The sequence below is a fragment of the Chaetodon auriga genome, chromosome 7, assembly GCF_051107435.1.
Source record: "Chaetodon auriga isolate fChaAug3 chromosome 7, fChaAug3.hap1, whole genome shotgun sequence".
Taxonomy (NCBI): domain Eukaryota; kingdom Metazoa; phylum Chordata; class Actinopteri; order Chaetodontiformes; family Chaetodontidae; genus Chaetodon; species Chaetodon auriga.
The window spans coordinates 12,110,964-12,129,212 of record NC_135080.1 but is presented as its reverse complement, the minus strand read 5'-3'; the positions used below and the strand labels follow the sequence as shown (position 1 = coordinate 12,129,212).

The 18,249-nt window shown below is 42.0% G+C and overlaps 2 protein-coding genes across 4 annotated transcripts; both read right to left on the bottom strand.

Moving 5' to 3' along the window:
- Positions 1 to 2,178: 2,178 nt before the first annotated feature.
- hepacama (hepatic and glial cell adhesion molecule a) lies at positions 2,179 to 9,513 on the bottom strand. The gene is made up of 7 exons (XM_076736128.1): positions 9,132 to 9,513; positions 6,497 to 6,844; positions 5,941 to 6,222; positions 4,246 to 4,336; positions 3,901 to 3,968; positions 3,674 to 3,744; positions 2,179 to 3,030 (listed from the first exon to the last, which is right to left on the bottom strand). Exons 1-7 carry the CDS (start codon positions 9,229 to 9,231, stop codon positions 2,671 to 2,673), a joined length of 1,320 nt encoding a protein of 439 aa, XP_076592243.1. The 5' UTR covers positions 9,232 to 9,513; the 3' UTR covers positions 2,179 to 2,670.
- A 2,900-nt stretch (positions 9,514 to 12,413) lies between these two features.
- Positions 12,414 to 17,165, bottom strand: nrgnb (neurogranin (protein kinase C substrate, RC3) b). Of its 3 annotated transcripts, none has more exons than XM_076735516.1 (3): positions 16,971 to 17,165; positions 15,240 to 15,441; positions 12,414 to 13,374 (listed from the first exon to the last, which is right to left on the bottom strand). In XM_076735516.1, exons 1-3 carry the CDS (start codon positions 16,983 to 16,985, stop codon positions 13,319 to 13,321), a joined length of 273 nt encoding a protein of 90 aa, XP_076591631.1. In that variant the 5' UTR covers positions 16,986 to 17,165; the 3' UTR covers positions 12,414 to 13,318. The 3 variants fall into 3 exon arrangements, with proteins under 3 accessions (XP_076591631.1, XP_076591630.1, XP_076591632.1); XM_076735515.1 differs by having other exon boundaries at positions 15,240 to 15,444; positions 16,971 to 17,158; XM_076735517.1 differs by having other exon boundaries at positions 15,286 to 15,441; positions 16,971 to 17,148.
- Positions 17,166 to 18,249: the final 1,084 nt, after the last annotated feature.

Sequence of the window (18,249 nt, the reverse complement as noted above, 5' to 3'; positions counted from 1 at the left end):
CTCCAAAATCAAAAATGTATTTACATTTATACATCACACTAAAATACACTAATGGACAAATACTCCTTTTTCATTGCAAATAAAAGCCCTGCATTCAAATCTAACCAACTTCAGTCAAAGTACAGATATATGATCAGATAAATGTACTTAATGTATCAACAGTAACAGTACTTGTACCTGTGACTGATATGGATTACAATAATAAATCAATGGTTAGATAGTCAGTAGTGATGCATCAGTGTGTAAAAGCATTTTACTGTTGTAGCTGGTTGAGGTGGGGTCAGTTTCAACTACTTTATAAACTCTGAGACAAATATTTTAATCTATACAACTCACAGACATCTGAACTGTGGCAAGGGGCCCCAAATACACACTGCTGGAGCCAAAAAGACCAGTTTATGTGTTTAATATTTAACATTGCATCATATTGCATTATATATATAAAATATATATATTCTTTTGCTGTCAATTGACCTAAATAAAGACCTTAGGTGGTCTATGGGGAACTACCTGTTATGAGCCTCTGCAGGTCCTGACCGAGACACAAAAGGTTGGATAAGAGCTTTCCAACAATAAAGTCACCTTCCTCTCCAGGGAATTTCACATCAACAGGCTGGTGTGACAAGTGAGAAGGCTCGACCAGGCAGCAGGAGGAGGTAATTAATTAGGGATGAAGAGCATCATACATCATCTCAGTTCAACTCAAAGGACACCTACTCCCCCCACACGGACACACACACACACACACAGGTACAGTACCGTATGCACACAGATGTGATCGGGCTCCCCAGAGTCTAATTACTGCCTTGGCTTCCAAGCCAAGACAGGTGGGACAGGAGGGGACAACAAGACTACAAGACTGATAAAAAATATGAGATCAAAACAGATTAAAAGCAATTTCCAAGCTCAAAAAAATAGCCCACTTTCATTATCTGAGGACATTTAATTTTCCACTTACTGTAAGCCACTTGCTTATTCTCACTCATCTGCGCTCGTGTGCGCCCGTGATGCCGTATGTATATTCATGAGTCTGTGTGCCAAGGAATAAATTGTGTTTCAAATAGAACAAAGACCGCAAAGCCCAGATCAAAACAGGCGGATCTGATTTGCTTATATAAGCAAAAGACACCTTCAGTGCCGGAACATACATTTCAGGATAAAAGCATTAAATAAAATCATACAGATTTTCATGACAAAAGACGTCCAGCTGGACCTCTGAAGGGGACACATTATCCTGATAATAGTGATGGACCTTGTGCCTTGTAGGAGCCTGTACCTCACAACTGAATCCTGTTCAGACATCCTTTAATCTTTATTCATTTTGGTCCATCATGGTTTATTCCATGCTTCCTGCTGCTGTTTTTTGGTGCAGTGGAAAAACCCTATTTAGTAATTATTACTCTTATACATGGAACCAATTGCTGTGTACTGAATAGGCATTTATTCCAGGAACAGTTTGCCCATAATCAATACAAATCAAGACTATGTTAGAAAATCAACTGGAAACTACATGATTGTACAGCCTGCATTACATTGATTGTAAATATAACCTACTTGACCACATCATTGAATTTAAAGCCTCCTCTTGAACTTAATGAGCTCGAAATTTCCATACGTGTTATTCTTTTTTAAGCTTGATCTTCACTGACCTTTAAATGTCAAGTAATTGAAGATCAAGAGGTAATTTATCATTAATCAGCCAGCTGCTGATGGGTACCATCTTTAGGCAAATCAAAAGGGCAAAACAGCAGTAACACACTCAAAGCCTGAAGCATATAGCATTGTGGAATATACTCTAAAACTGTGCCAGCTGCTACACTAAATGGTTTAGAAAAACAAAGGGAAAGTGGTAAAGGTAAAATATATTTACATGTAAATCTGTCTTTGTGAACTCCCTCCTGATAACGAAGTGCACTTAATACAATATTTAAAAGAAATGTGTGGGCGACACCTAATGGACAAGACGGGAATTACACCCACCCTGAAGAATGGCGGATCTCATCGATCTCCTTCACAAAACAGGAGAACGTAAAGCAATTCTACTTTGTGTTATTACTTTGTTGTATAGTGTGTGAAGCTCTGAATAAATTTATACTGTATAAAAGAGCATTAGTCTAAAGTGAATGTTTTTTGGCTGGGTTGTGGTGGAGAATGTCACAAAATTGATGACAAACTACAAACTATTCAAACAGTTTTTATTACCTTAGGTTATGTGACGACCTAATGTTGAATAAGAGTACAAATTGTGGTTTAATTGTTCAAAAGAAAAACATGTCGCAAAACTATTAACTTAGATATGTACTATGGGAACTTATCAAAAGTTCTCTGCAAAATTCATAATTCATCAAGAGGTAAAACATATGTACGCCAGAGCTGGAAGTTCTTTACTGTCTCAGCATCATATACATGATATACTACATGCTGGTGGACAGAATATGACTTTTCATACGACAGGATATCATCAAAACACTACAGAAATACTGTGCATAGCCATAGAGAAACAGATGATAAATAATGGAAGAAAAAGACATAGAGTTAGCTGAGAGTGAACTCATCTCTTTCCCTGCTGCATCAAATCCATTATCCTCATGGCAGGATGCAACACAAGACCAACAAACTATACATGTACTTTACATAATCACAGAGGGAACACATACATCCAAGCAGCTGTCACTGCTGTAGGGGACATTGAGTCTGATCAGGGTCTGGACACTCTGCCTCTACAGGCAGGTGGCTGGTTGGGATGCCTACTGGAGGACGGACCTTTCTTATCGGACTGAAACTACGTGGAGACGACCCGGGGGAGTGAGCGGGTGAGCGGATGGGGCGTGGGGGAGGGCCTGGAAAGGTCTGTGGGAGAGGCTGTGCCAGCGGAGAGGGGCTGCGGGGGTATCTGCGTGGGGTAGACCAGATGGGCCGCTCAGTCCTGTTGGAGGAGTGGGGAAGGACTGGAGCATAGGTAGCAGGGATACTTATTTCTGATTGGCTGACAGCATTGTTAGAACATTCTTCCAAACGCTCCAGAGTCTCCTGAAACAAGATGGAGATACATATGTTAAAATCACCAGCAGCTGTGGTGTTTAATGAAGCTGTATTTGTAAAAAAAAAAAAAAAAAAAAAAAAAATGCAATGATGGCAGCATCTCTGTCATCTCAGAGGATGAATCTAAAGACTTTGGTGGTCCCCTGACTTTACCTCCAGCACCCCGGCAGGCTGTCAATTTTGGCTTTTAGAGAAATATTTTGAAAACTATTGGATGGAGTGAGCTAAAGTGTGTGCAGACATTAATGAATCTTTCTGACTATGATGAGCAGTGTTATGCAAATTCACGCTTCACAAGAGCAAGTAAAGACTTAAGATCTCCTGCAATGTAGTACAAGTCTGTCTACTTGTCAGTGGTGAGTATATTTTAAATACAAATTCAAGGCAGTTGTACTTTTACCTGAGTATTTCAACAGCTTTGATGATCATTTAACTTTTCGTTGAGCACCATCAAGTGGTCCAAATATGAATTTTTATGATTAATGTAGGCTGCCAATAAAACTAATGACATTCTCATCAGCCTCAGCTGATGCGTTAAACTTAGATGGTGAACATGAGAAAGATATAAATGCTATGTCAGTGGCTCACATAGATGCCAAATGAAAATTTAGAAAATAAAAGAGAGACTTACATCTTCATTGAGAACATAAAGAGGCATGGGACTCCTTCGACCAAGGGTAGTCGGTTTGGGAACTACATCAACTGCAGAAGATATATCATATAGTTAATAATTAACTTTGTACTGGGTGAAATTATCCTTGAGCCCTGCTTGACATGTTTTAAAGGTTAATTACAATATGATGAACATTTAAAGGTGTTGTTCAAATTCAAAGACGAACAGCTGCAACTTTTGCTCACCATCATGGCCATTTTCACTGTGCTCCACATAGATTGGAGCTCTTTGGGGGACGGGTCGATGCTTCTGTCTGTAGCAGGAGAGAAAAAAAAAAAAAAAAAAAACAGCTTAAAACACATGCAGACATGCAGCCAAATGGCAGTTCATGCAAGCGACGGGTCACTGTGTTTAATGTTCAGAGTATGGAGACACTTTTTAGCTACTTGAGATTCAAGTCACATGTTGAAGGGCGATATAAAAGCCAATGAGAGAGAGAGAGAGAGAGAGAGAGAGGGAGAGAGAAGAAGAAAGAGAAGGAGGGAGAGAGGAGAGGGAAACGAGGGACAGAAAGAAAGAGTAACTCTCACTTGGACGGTTTCCAACAGGCACACACAGTCACCAGGGTGATTAGGAGGAATATGCCACCGGTGGACAGGATGATATATAGCGAGCTCCGTCCTGAACCAGAGTGATACAGAGAGGTAGATGAGAACACAAAGAGAGGAAGAAAGACAGAAAGATGGAGAATTTTGTGTCAGCAACAGCAAGACGACCGCTCTCACATAACTTCAAAGCTGGACCTGCTTTACAAATACATTGCATGCAGTGGAAAAAGTAAGGTTTGCATCTTCGAGGAAATAATTTCTCACTTCTTTTATTTTCAGACTGTGAGCCTATAATAAAACATTGACAGGATATGGAGGATGCAGAACGCATGATTTTTTTCACACTGTTTGCCAAGTCTTTTGAGCGTGCTGGCATGAATAAGTTGCAGTGAAGCAGCACATTAGGGGAGTCACTTTGAGACTTTGTGCCGTGCCGCCGTGCATGCAGAGGGAATAGGAAGCAGTTTTAGGGCCTGTAGCTGTCTCCTCATGCAGCACATCACAGTACTGAAATAATGAAGTCAGGATTACTGAGCTCCACTGAGGCAAAGCGTCCTCCCCACCTGCCGTCTTTTTCTGCTCCGTCCTCATAAATAACTGTCCATTCATTGGATTAGACGGCCTCTCCCTCTCTCTCAGCCTGACATGTGGCTCTATACTGGCGCCCAGTAACAGCCGCTCTGGGCCAACTCTGCTGCACTCAGCCTGGATTTGCACTTGTTGTAAACAGCATTGTTAGAGAGGCGGGCATGCTTGTGTATGGGTCAGCATGTGATGATAATTGCTTCTGTGAGCTACTGAAAATGGATGGTTGTTGAACAATGAGCTGAAATATGTACAGTTTTTGTAATTAGACGCTTAGAGTAGTGGACGACGTATTCAGATCCTTTAATTGGAACACACTGTGAGCATACTCCACTACAAGTGCCACATTCACAACCTTCCTTAAGTAAAGCTATGTAAGTACTGTAAACAAAAGGTGCTTACAGTGCTAATAGTACTACTATACTGTTGGTTAGTTTAATCTACAGCAATGCATCATATTCTATAAAATCATCATGTTTGTAGTGTCGCTGTCCTGTGAGGACCACGTGTAACGACCCACAACCCATAAAGAAACAATTCATGCTTCATCCATCCTTTATCACAAACATTCACATTCAAAATCAACATATTTTGAGATACAAGGTTTTCACTGGACAGGAAGCGTTGAAAATTGTAATCTGGGAACTGAGTTGTAACTAAAGCTGTAGTGAAGCAAAGAGTACAATATTTACCTATAATGTATAGCGCCATAGAAGTTGCATTAAATAGAAATATTCAAGTATAAGTACCTTGAATTTGTACTGAAGTGCAGTACTTGAGGACTTGTTGTTATTACATCCCACCACTGGATTCTCAGGATATTTAGACATTTTCATATTGGTTGATTTATTAGACCTGTGCCAGTGCTGGAAGGTAACAGTTCTGAGGTACTGGTACTTAATTTAATTCTTTTTATTTCATGCAACCTTGACCAGCTTTTTACAGAACTGCATTTATCCAACAGCTGCAGTTACTACTTAGATTAAGACTTATAGCATCATTCCACCAGTGCCACAAACTGTACCACCATCTCTTCATCCTTAATGTAAACTTGTATGACTTGAGATCCTACCGGTGTAACATGCCACCTACTGTAGACTGTGAGCTTGACAGGGATGCTCTTCATGCTGCTGATGGCGTTCTCCACCGTGCAGGCGTATATGTCATCATCTGACATCAGAACGCGTGAGATGGTCAGCACCTTTTGGTCATGTGAGAGCAGCAGGCGTGAGTCATTGGTCAGCACCTTGCCTCCTTTCAGCCAGCCGTAGATGGGCTTTGTGCCGTTATCGTGAGAACAGTGGAGGTTAAAGTGTTCGCTGTACTCCAGGACAGACGAGGCCATCATCTGGATGTAAGGTTTGGACACAGGAACTGAGGGGGACGACAGGACAAAGACACAGGGGGACATGAGAGGCTGGTTGACCTCCGGTTATATAAGAAGAACACTGTGAATCAGTCTGTATCGTGTTCTGAAAAACTAAACTCCAGCATTACAATTACACTCTCTTGGGTGAGATCATGCATTTTCAACTTGTATTGATTTTCTTTTAGCTCTTAACTCCTCTTCAGCGTCCTCCTCTGATTGCTCAGATGTTTTGAAATACAAGAGACGCCAGCTCCTTAAAAGGAAAATGATTCTTCATACCATCCACAGTGAGCTCAATGTAGTGCTCTCCAGTGAAGGTGTCATCAGTGATGGAGATCTCCACTTCGTACGCCCCTGCGTCTGACAGCTGCAGATTGTGAAGCAGCAGAGACCCATTCTCAAACACCAGGATGCGGTTGCGGTACTCCGGCCTCAGGGTCCCTATGATGTCTATTCCTATGGACTGCACGACAGTGATGGGTTTCTCTCTGTCCCTCTTTATCTGCCACTTGATTACGGGCTTGTCGGCGCTGCTGCTGGAGTAGCTGACGGACAAGAGGGCCTCTTTGCCCACCGTGCCCCTCACCACCTGGGTTTGGCTGGTCACATTCACCCCTGACACCTCACCTGGAGGAAAGGCAAAGAGACAGTGGTGAGGTCTCGAACTGAATAGCAGACAGAGAGGGAAATAAGGACAGTACGGGGCTGTTCGAGGACAGAGAATAAACACTTTGCAGCCTTTGATGCTCCGCCAGTGGGCAGAGATGAGAGGAATCAACTATTCACACAGAATAAAGGATGTGTGCAGAAACACACTAATTATTGCTACACTAATCACTAACATTACTACAAGAACAAACACGGAGGACATTGATACAGTGGCCCGATGCGATAACAAAGTACATTTACACAGAAACAGTGTAAATACAATATTAAGATTCATTTTATTTGAATATTCCTGTTTGTCAGACTTAATTGATTCCACCCCTGCTGCATTATGCATTTAGATATTGTAACTGTTTCACCATTTATTTAGTTTCTGTAGTCATTTGTTCATGTGTGGCATTGGTTTTACCTGTAAAACATACTGTTCAGTAAGCCCAACATTTGTAATGTTTCATTGTTAATTGGTGATTTACATCACTGAGTGGGACATTGACATGATCACCACACTCACAATGCAATGCAAAGATAAAAGATAAAAGATAAAAGATAAAAGATAAAAGAGGGCCTAAAAACATGGAAAAAGAAGACTTTGCAAACTGAGGTCCAATGCAGGCATGTGTAATACTTGAACCTAATTTAAAATAAATCCGACCCAAGTATGCAGAGGCTGCCTTTGTCCACACTTCACTGGTAATTGAAACATTTTTCCATTATGTCTACACTATTTTTCTCAAACATTTTCCACCACTGATGAAAAGTTTATGCTACTATATGAGAAACAGTTTATAACCAATAAAACCCGCTGACTTTGAATAGTTTAGATTAGGTGAAAGTGATTATTCACAAGCCATTTGAATGAGACGATCAGTTTCACAGGTATAGATAATATTATCTGTTCATATACTGCAAAAAAACAAACAAAAACACTCATTTTGGATATAAGCAATAACACATTTCTATAATTCAGACCCCTTTTATTTTTCTTAGTTTAACACTATTTGTCTGTGACGATCACGTCTTGATCAGTAATCTGTTTCTCAGCCCCCCCCCGGACTTCCCCATGACCCCTCATAGTGAACAAGCAATGCACTAATTTTGATTTGTGTTCCTCAATTATCCTCCACCCCCCACAGGGCTAGAAGGATAAGGTATTACAGTTTGAGCCACATTTCAGCCTTTATGGAGGAGCCCTGTCTTGGAAACCAAACACAGCAAAGCTATTATGTTCACAGCGGAGGCTCCTATAACTCAGCTGTAGCTGGACACATGGAGGTCCAAACACTGGCCCAGTGCCTGTGAGGGGCATCCTACTGTTAGGCCTCGGTGATAGAAAGATCAGCCTAGAGGAGAGGGAGGAGAGAGGGAGGAGAGAAGGAGTCTGCGCTGCTCGCTATTCTTTGCAGCGAGCCAGTTAGCAGGGCATCGCCTCATTGCCGTGGTAACCATTTGGTCCGCCTGACAGGGGTTGCCAGGGCGATAAGACAAAGGGCACGATTGTTGGAGCTAGTTTCCTCCCTCGAAAAAGAGTGAGTGAGAGTGAGAGAGGGAGAGAGAAACTCTTTGTCACTGGTGAAGCTGGAGATTGACACAGGATCCAGTGATTCCACCAAAACTGGCCGCGCTGGGTAAACTGGGCCCATGGTACGGCCGTGAAATTAAATCACGCATTTTTCAACCAAAATCACCGCTTGCTAAACTTCTGACATCGCTTTACCCCTCAGATGAAATCATCTAAAGCTTCCCACACTCAAAATAAAAGCAGGTCTTGCCCTATTCAGCAGCTCCCCACAAAGCTTGATATCATCACACTTAACCTACACAGCTCCTTCTCACACACCTACAATGACCACTCCAGGCTCCTTTCAGCTGGCGATGGGGGCCCAATATCGAGCGCCACCCATGAACGAATCCATTGTGCCGCCAGCCCGTGTAACACAAGGACAAGAAAAAACATCTGCGACTAACCTAAGCTGGATTAACTTCAAGAAGAATAAGAGTTTTGATCTGTTTTGTAAGTGACAGAATTAATATGAACAAAGAAATGAAGCGGAGGGTGTAAGACAGTGTACAAAGATGTTAATTGAAATGATTGCTGATAATGGGCCCGAACAGGTTTCTGTTTGCTTCTTAATAAACTGCCACAAATTCACAAGTGAACCAAAATCCACTTGTTTTGCCGTCATCTGGAAGACAGCACAGCCTCAGAGGGAATCCTTTAATCTCTGCCCTGACAAATGTTTGGGCTTACCTGTGAAGAGGAGGAGGAGGAGGAGGCCAAAGAGCGTCAGTAGTGGAGGAATGTCAGTAAAAGTGTTGCCTGTAGAGGAGGTCTTCCTCTCCACCTTCATCTTGTGTCCTGGGCAGAGTCTTTCTCCCACTTAGTGAGCATGGTTTATCCACCCCGGGCACGTCTCCGCGGCTCAACACTCTTTCCACTGCCTGCCTGCCTGCAACACTGGCCTCTGCCTGGTCACACTGAGCCCCACTCTCCTCACAGCACCCCAGTCACTGCCAACAACAGCCAACTGTGTGTGTGTGTGTGTGTGTGTGTGTGTGTGTGTGTGTATGAGACAGAGACATAGTGTAGATGAGCTCCTGTCCTCCACTCCACATTGCCCTTTCAGAAAGGCGCTCAAAGAAAATAGTGTTTGCTTTTTTAGGCGGGTTTTTTTCTTAAAGTCTCTGTTATTTTTCAAAGTTTTTTCTTTTTTTTTGTTGGCATGCTAAGTAAACCATTAAAAAGCTGAATTCAATATTGAGTTGAGCTGCAAGAATCCCTACTGGGAAGAATCACTGTACTTCAGCCAAAACAGCGGCGCTAAGAGCAGCCCACTTAAAGCCCTGAAATGTCTGAGTCTGAAAAACAACTCACTTCCCCCCACTTTGGCCCACATTTCCCACATTGTGCAAACTCCTCTCCGGACTGGAGCCTCACAATAAACTCACAATTTGTCACTGGGCAACCAACCCTACGGCTGGTACGAACACAAAGCTTTTTCAGCTACTTGCTGCAGTTCAGTGGCTGTCAGGTGTAGCAGGATTCAAGGTGCTATACCTGTCTGAGAACTACATGCTAAAATGCGCAACAAATAAAGGAAACAAGTAGAAAAGAAAGTTTTTGTACCTGCTTTGTCCTCTAGGTGGCGTAAAAGCTACATTAAGACAGTGAGCTGATGGAGAAATGAAGAGAAGGAGACAAACCTGCCATCAGCAGTGTTCACCATGCACTGACACTGAAGTTCTCGCTTCTTAACTACACTTTGCTCATTTAAATACCCACCATGCATGTGAAAAACAAAGAATTAGTGCAACACGTGGGTCACAAGATGTTAGTAAACGATCTTTCTCCCGGCTGCCAGTGTACCGTGGTGTTCTAATTTTCTATAAAGCTGCTCTGCCACTTTTCATCATATCAGATGTAATGTGTAAAATCCCCGTGTGTTACATCAGTCATTTTCTATTAGAGATCAGGGCATTATCTCGGATGCACCGATGACTCAGTTGCATTATAAGTCATCTCTCCCACTTTGAGAAAACAGTCTTTGTTTTGAGTTTTTTTTAAGAGCATTTTGTTTGACAACAAAGCGAGGTTTTATGCAGAGGAGGAAGCAGGGCTGATAGAAAGCTGCAGGAACGTGGGAACATCTGCTGTTCACCAGCACTCTCCCGGGCCTCAGACTCCTGTGTGGTGGGCCATCAAAGCCGAACTCTCCCCTCCACCTCTGCCCTCGGTAAAAGCAGCACCTCCCTCTTCCTCTCATCTTCAAACACACTCTTAAATCACGGGGGGACTATTTTCAGTCAATAGAGGAAGAGAGAGGGAGCGCAGACACGGCCTGAGCCTCAGTCGGTTTGGGTGACTGTGCTGACAGAAACCATTTAGTCCACAACACTGATGTCATCGTGTGTGACTCAGACATACAGATGTGGTAAAATGTACCTTTACAATCGCACATTTGGATTTCGTTCTCTTGCAGTGTCACCGTCTTCTATCAGCTGTTGTTTATGAAGCTGTGGCACTAAAATCCTCTCATTTATATCCCCTCATTACCGCCACATCGTGTAACCTACTTCATATTAAAGACGCTGCATCTCCTAAGATGGCGAGGACAGTGGCATAACCACTGGAAAGAAGATAATTGCGCCCCCTGCTGTTCGTCCTGACGTTTTCATCTTTAATTATCACCCAGGAGACCACTTTTTTTTCTCTCTCACTGACAAGCTGTCTGAGAAAGAGAACAAACCAACCAAGCTGATCTTTCATATGATCTACTCCTAAAATAGTCCACATTCAGCTTATCATGTTGTTAAAGGGACAGAACTGTTATTCTCTACTTCACTGCGGTTTAAGTTTAAGGCTGCAGACTCGCTCCCATGACCCTCATGAGAATCTATGAAGACCCCAACTAACATGATTTTCAGACTCTTTTTTTTTTTTTTTTGGAAAATATGTCTTTTCCCTCACTCTCAGAATTCAATCTACAGCACCAAGTGGGTGTTGTGCTATGTTTGGAGGTGTGCAGATTATTGATTGTTCACCCACAGTCATTAAAGAGACAGGCGAACATGGCCATGGTACCTCTGGGACTGAGTAGGAGAAAAGAGAATAGGTCCATATAAAACCCATAGAGGATATTTATGAGAGCGCGGCGGAGGAGGAACGTCAGCCTGAGAAGGAAGTGCTTTGCACTCTGGCTTTGCAAAAACCACTGACAGCAAAACTCACATCGGTTGTCTCTACAGCTGGTGACACAGCCAGCAACCCGTGTGTGTGCGTGTGTGTGTTTGTGTGTGTGCATCACAGTGAGAATGAGTGACTTGAGTGGGATCTGCATACTAAAGTATGGGTTGTGTTTTTCCTGTGTGAGAATGCATGTGCAGTTTGAATTTGTGCAGAGTGCTGTATGGCTCAGATGTGTGTAGGTGGGCTGAGTGGGAGCACTGGGAGACTGAAGATGCTCTAGCCTGTTTCTCATAAAGCAAGCAAGACTGCCTGGGCAAATGAAGCAAAAATTGCATTGTTCTTTTGTGATTTAAACTGCCTTATTGCAAGAAAGGTCGGCCATGTATTGCTAAATATCCGACAGGTACACGTGTCACTCGGTGTTGGAATTGTTTATGACAATGCACCTGTTGATAGGATGAAATCACTTTATAGTTTAATGCTCAGCAGCTTCATACAGTGTAATTATTTCAATTGACTTATCCACTAGCTGTTATTATTCGTAAAAACTCAATTGATTCATCCAGTGAAACTGGTAGTTAGTATATATGAGGAATGCAGAGTTTTACGTGATGAATTATTCATGAGATTCCTTGTGCGAGAGAGCCACGCGGGAGACAAAACATTGCTGCAGCTTCATGAAAATGGCTCTTTCCAATTAGCAGCTCTGCTTATGTTGCGCTGACAAAAGAAAAATGAGCAGCCTTGGCTGCTGTCATGAAGAGGCTCAACTTTACCACACAGTTGAGGAATAGGTGACAGATGCTTGAACTTTAATTAATGACGTTTAACACAGACATTGCACCGTATATTTAAGGTGGATTTATTAGTGTAATGCCAGGACTCTACAGCAAAGTTCAGCAGTGTACTATTCAGTTAGTTTTAAAGCATGAAAGCTCCGCAAACGCTGACATTGTAATTTCACACACCTGGTTTAACAAGTCAAACCCACCAACACAACAACAGAGCATATTGAACCAGTGTCTCATAAGGTAAAGATGTACCAAATGCAACTGTGAAAAAAGTGTAATTACTGCATGCTTTCTGTTCTGGAAGATCAGATTTATAGAAAATCCTTGAAAAGGTGGAAAGAGAACTTACTTATCATGTGATCGGAAAACAGAATCAAGGCAATTGCGATCTGAAATAAGTAACTTATAAACAGAACATACATAGCTACCCCAATTTTGATGTTTTTGACATTTTAATCATTTTTGTAAGCAAGTCAAATAGATCAATAATAGTCAAGATACAAGCACACCAGAAAACAATGCAAAATAAATAATTCAAGCCACTAACTACGCAAAGCATAATGTTGATGCGTACAAGGATTTATACACAGATGGTATGAACTGATCCATCCAAAATAAGCCCTGTTTAGCATTTAGAGGACATTCATTTTCACATTCACAGATCATCATCTAAAAACTAGCACACTACCAGAAGTTTCACAAGTACATGCAGTGAGTTGCAAATTCTGGGTCAAAGACATCCGTACTGCTGGAGAAAGCAGAGAAGGAGTGTTAAAGTTCACAAAATTCACATAACACACCCTCAAAATTGTCATTTTCTACTGCTAATTTGTGTTGAAAAAGAAAATGACTCCTGTGGTAAAAAGGTGTGCCTGAAAGCCAGCCCAGCCGGCTTATGCCAGCCATCTCTCGCTACCTTGCTTCCCCCTCTTTCTCTTCATCCAGGTCAGGACAGGGGTGTCACTGCTCTGGCACAGATGTGTCGTCTTTCTCTACTGCCCCCGATCCTCCTGTCTCTAAAAACAGAAATAGGCAAGGCGTGGTTCAGCACTGCGGAGCCTGGAAAGAACAGTTTCTGTATACTCTGCTGTCGTCAAGGTGCATGGCCACAAGCTGTAAGGTTCCTTGTGGGTGGATCTATTATGGAAATACATTTGAAGACTTATTGAGTTGCTACTTGTTTTCGAAGGAAGGGGAACTTTCCGTGATGCGAATTGTAGAATTTACTTTCCAAGTTTTAGAGTACTTGAGAACTTGGCTGACACAACTGATGAGCTCAAAAACCCAATTCTGTTGTGGAAAGGGGGTCTCCCCCAATGGGAGGTGTTTGCAATGCTCTGTTCCAGTCCGACAGGTCCATTAATTCTGCTTGGCCCTCTGAAGCATATACTGTACCTAATGCACCTGGAGCTATAAATACATCTCCTACATAAGGAGGCAAGGCAGCCAGCAACTGGGTTAGGGAGAGTCATTGACGAGGATCCCTTGTGTCAGCCGCGTCCCCGAAGAAAATGCTGCTTCGTCTTAGAAGAAAAGGTGAAAATTTGAGGGCTGAAAATAAAGATTGACTTCTCAGAAGAATCTGGTTAACACGTCTACCTGTGTGGATATCTGATGTATTTATGTGGAGTTATATTTTAGACATTAACATTTTCTGTGATTTTAAACTGTGACGACTTTGTTTTTTTAAGCATTGTCCTTTTCAGAGATGTATGATTTTAGTTCGTAAACCCATAAAATCAAATCCTTGCTTGAGATTAAATAACAGACGCCATCAGGAGCGCAAAAAAACATTTTTTGACAAATAACTATTTCCTCGCCCACAGCTGTATAAAATTAATATAGGAAAACACAGTGGGACTGTAACTTGACATTTTCCAGGTAAACTGAAGTCTGGCAAATGTCTTTTCTCCTCAGCGACAACGGCACATCTACGAGCGGATTCATTTATAACCCCTATGATGGAAAAAATAACTGAAAGAATCAATCATCTGTTGCTGGAGACCCTATGGGGTAATTAAATGAGTCATTCAGTTATGTATTGCATTAATCACACTAGGGATAACCCATAAGGGGCTCTAATAGGTGTATTTAATAATGTAGCAGGAGTTTGTAGCTTTTAAATGGTTTCTTTTAATAGTGTGTAAAATGGTAAATCGGCTTGTGTTCCTGCATTAAGCTCAAGTGTTCGACCTTAAAATGGGACACCTCTAAAACCAAGGCTAATGCTCAATCAACATGCACAAAACCCTTAACACATCGAACTGTGACAACTTATTTAATTGTAGTTTATAGTGTTACACTCCTCTGGTCTGTCTTTCTTAAATACTTACCTCCCTGCTTACTTCAGTAACTTCCTGTCTTTGTGTTTTCCCCCACGTTTGTGATTGTTGATTAGTTTCACCTGTCCCTCGTTAGCTTTCTCGGCCTGGTCTGTTTAAGTCTGTTTTTCCCTCGCTCCCTTGCTCGTCTTCGTACCTTGCTGTCTCGTGTTCCAGCCTTTTCCTTGTGTTTTTGCTCCTAGTGATTTTCTTAGTGTTTATTCTCCCATGATGTTGATTTTTACTTTGTTTTCTTCGACTTTTCCTGCATTATTGGACTTTGATTCTTGCCTGCTCCCTGTTGGTCTGCCTTACCTGGTTTAGACCCTTGCCTGCCAAACCATTACTAAAAGCCTTTTCTATGTTTCTCACAAGACACACAAGGCTCTGTGTAAGGTCAGATAAGACGCCTTTGCTCTCCATCACTTACCTCTTGTTACGTGCTGTAGTTACAGCTTCTGATGGGAGCCTCTGCTATGATCCTTACAGTCACTAGCCATAATGCCCTCTTTAACGGCATTATGTGACCTAGTCTTATCCCATGGATCTACACCACTGACCTGTGTCCCCCTGGCTGCCGTTGAGCACATCCCCAGTGCTGCTCACCTCCTCCCCTTCTGCTTTGTCCTCCGGCTTCATCTTCTTACGGGTCATGTGGCCTCGGAAGCCAGCCTGGATCTTGGCAGCAGCCCTGTTGGCCTCTGGGTCATCCAGGGGGATGTCCATGATGTCCTCCTCCTCCTGGGGTCGGCTGCAGTCCTCCTGCTGAGAGGACCAAAAAGTAGTAGTTTATCATGGAAGGGCAGCACGTTATGTGATCATGCCAGGATGTTCTTTTTTTCCTGGAACATCGGTGGGAGAATCTAAGTCTCAACAAATTGCGACAGCATATTTTGTAACAGTACACAACACCATCTTTCAGACAGCGAGGGATGTGTGCTTGTTGCCAAGTGGCTCACCCTTATTACATGACATCAGTGAGGCTCTCAAGAGGTCAATAACCTACATTGCCTCCTTTTTCTCTCTGCTTCTCGTCATACACTGTATAATACACTGCTGTCAAACACATGTCTGAGTCAGCCTAATTTGCAATGACTATCATCTGCTGTGTGTTAAACATGGAAAGGTTTTTTTTTTAAGCCATAAAACTGGTTATTCAATAAAAGATTGGATGAATTCCCAAACAGAGCTGAGATTATAAGATCACTGTTCATAAAACAAAATAAAGCTCCTAATAAACAAGGTTGGTGTAAAAAGAGTGCATCATATCCGATAATCTCATAACTAATTCTGCTCATTTCAAATAAACTGGAGGCATGGTTAAAAAAGTGTTAGGCTTAACATTTCTTTCAAGGAAAAAAATAAGTTCACGCTCTGCAACCAGGAGGGAAAAGGATGACCCAGCGAAAAATGCTGCTGTAGTCGACACCAGCAGCTCATTCAGTGACTGAAAGTACAGCATCCACTGTCCCAAAGGAAACAGGATGTAGGCAGAGGAGAAATTCTGGCTTGTCATAAAGTGTCAGTGGAATAGCGCCAAGGCTGTCGACGAGTTATGTAAACACCAATCCAAATTCTGTGGCGAACACATATCGGCTACGCCCCGTGCTTTGCTTATGGATAACAGATTGACATTTCATACAAAGGCAGCCCACAGAATGAGCCCACTGTCATCCCACTACCTTGGTGAAGCAGTGCATCATGTCTCCAGTGAAACCCCTCCAGTGTAGGAGTGTGACCACCCACCTGTTCAGCCATGCATTCATTAGCCCCTCTGTCTGACTGCTCACTGAGCAGCCAGAATCCAGCTCTTTTGCAGCAGAGATGTCTGACTGATGCACTAGATTTTGCTGGCTACACACCTTCTCAGGGGTCTTACTGTTTTTAATGTGTCAGGGTCCTTAGACATAATCTGACACAAACTGATTTGAAACATTGATGCAAAACTCCTGTACTAGTATCCATGTATTATGAAAACAGCTTGAAAGCTGAACAAAATTACTTCAGCCATATAACCCTAGAGGCTTACTGACTTTATGTGTTAAATATTCTGTAAAAAATCTACCATGTGAGGCATAATTATGGTTAACATACTATATATCTTAGTCTAGTAAAAGGACAAAAACAACAACACACAGCAGTGTGCTGCCTGAGGACAACCAAACACTGTTAGTTAACAACAAACTGTTACCCAATTAACTGTATGTGCACCTATACCTACCAAACTGAAAAGCAGCAAAAAACGACAAAAATGAATCTATTAAAAAAGTTAAACTGAAGCTTTTACTTACATTGTGACAGTCCATGTCTCACACAGAGATAGCTTCAGTCTTCAGGTGAGCTGACCTAGTGTGACTTGTATGCCTTGATTTCTGTGTGGACCCAGCACAGCTCTCTTTAAATGAGTCTCTGGTATAATACAGATGCCTCACTGGCTCTTACTAACAATCACTGTATGTTCAGTAACACCCGCTCACGCACAGAGAGAGAGAGAGAGACATACAGTCAGAGAGAGAGGAAGAGAGAAAGAGGGAGGGAGGGAAAGAGAGACCTCCTACAAACATGACAGCATGTGTTCCATCTTTTTAGTCTCATTAAGGCTGCTGACCTACTGTGTTCACATTACTCTTACAGACCATTAACAGACCTCAACATTCACAGAGCGAAGCCTACAGACTTAGGAAAAGTAAGTGAAATAGGCTCAATATGCAGACTATATCAGTGATTTAAAGTTTGACACAAGTGAAAATGGTGAACTACACAGTCTGGATATAAATTAGGAAAACACAAAGTGACTACCACATGCATGAAGCATCATAAAAATTCACAAGTTGCAGTGTTACTAAAAGATATAAATAATAAAACTCCACAAATAACAGATGACCAACACAGAAATACTATGTAAAAGCCAGATGGCCATAGAACAATTATTGCTGACTTTCAAATTCTACTAATAGCGTGAAAATAAAACAGTGAAAGCATCTTGGGCTGTTTTACACTAGGAGGTGTTATAAATTTATTAGAGGCAGAGCGAGCTTACAGCCCTCTCCATCCCTCTGATCCCAGCTGGTATGGCCGCCCACACTCCTCTGCCAGCCTCAGAGACAAGACGGAGAGGGAGAGAAACCGAAAACGTCCATTTATCTGAGTTATATCTCTGGCATTAACGGACTCCTGCTGGTTTACGAACCAGCTCTTCAAACAATATGTTGAATTAGCCTCACGCCTGATTTCACTAAGCTGACTTGCTTTATCAATCAATTTACTTTGATAACCAGTGTAATTAAATTTACTGTAATCAATCAGGTCAGTCTGCTAATATTAGCCCAATCTTTTGTGTGTCTAACACAGTGTTTATCGTCCTCCTATGATTAGAGTTCAGGAACATGATAGCGGACATTTGTAAACAGTGAGTCAAAGGCAGGACAAAGTATCTGAGATACTGCAGCTAGGTCACTGTTAGAATAGATGGCCTATATATTGGACAGTTTTGTGGTAGCTTTGGTCCAAATGAAAGAAATTCTGCTAGCAAACAACAGCATACAAAATAAAACTCCATGTAAAAATACA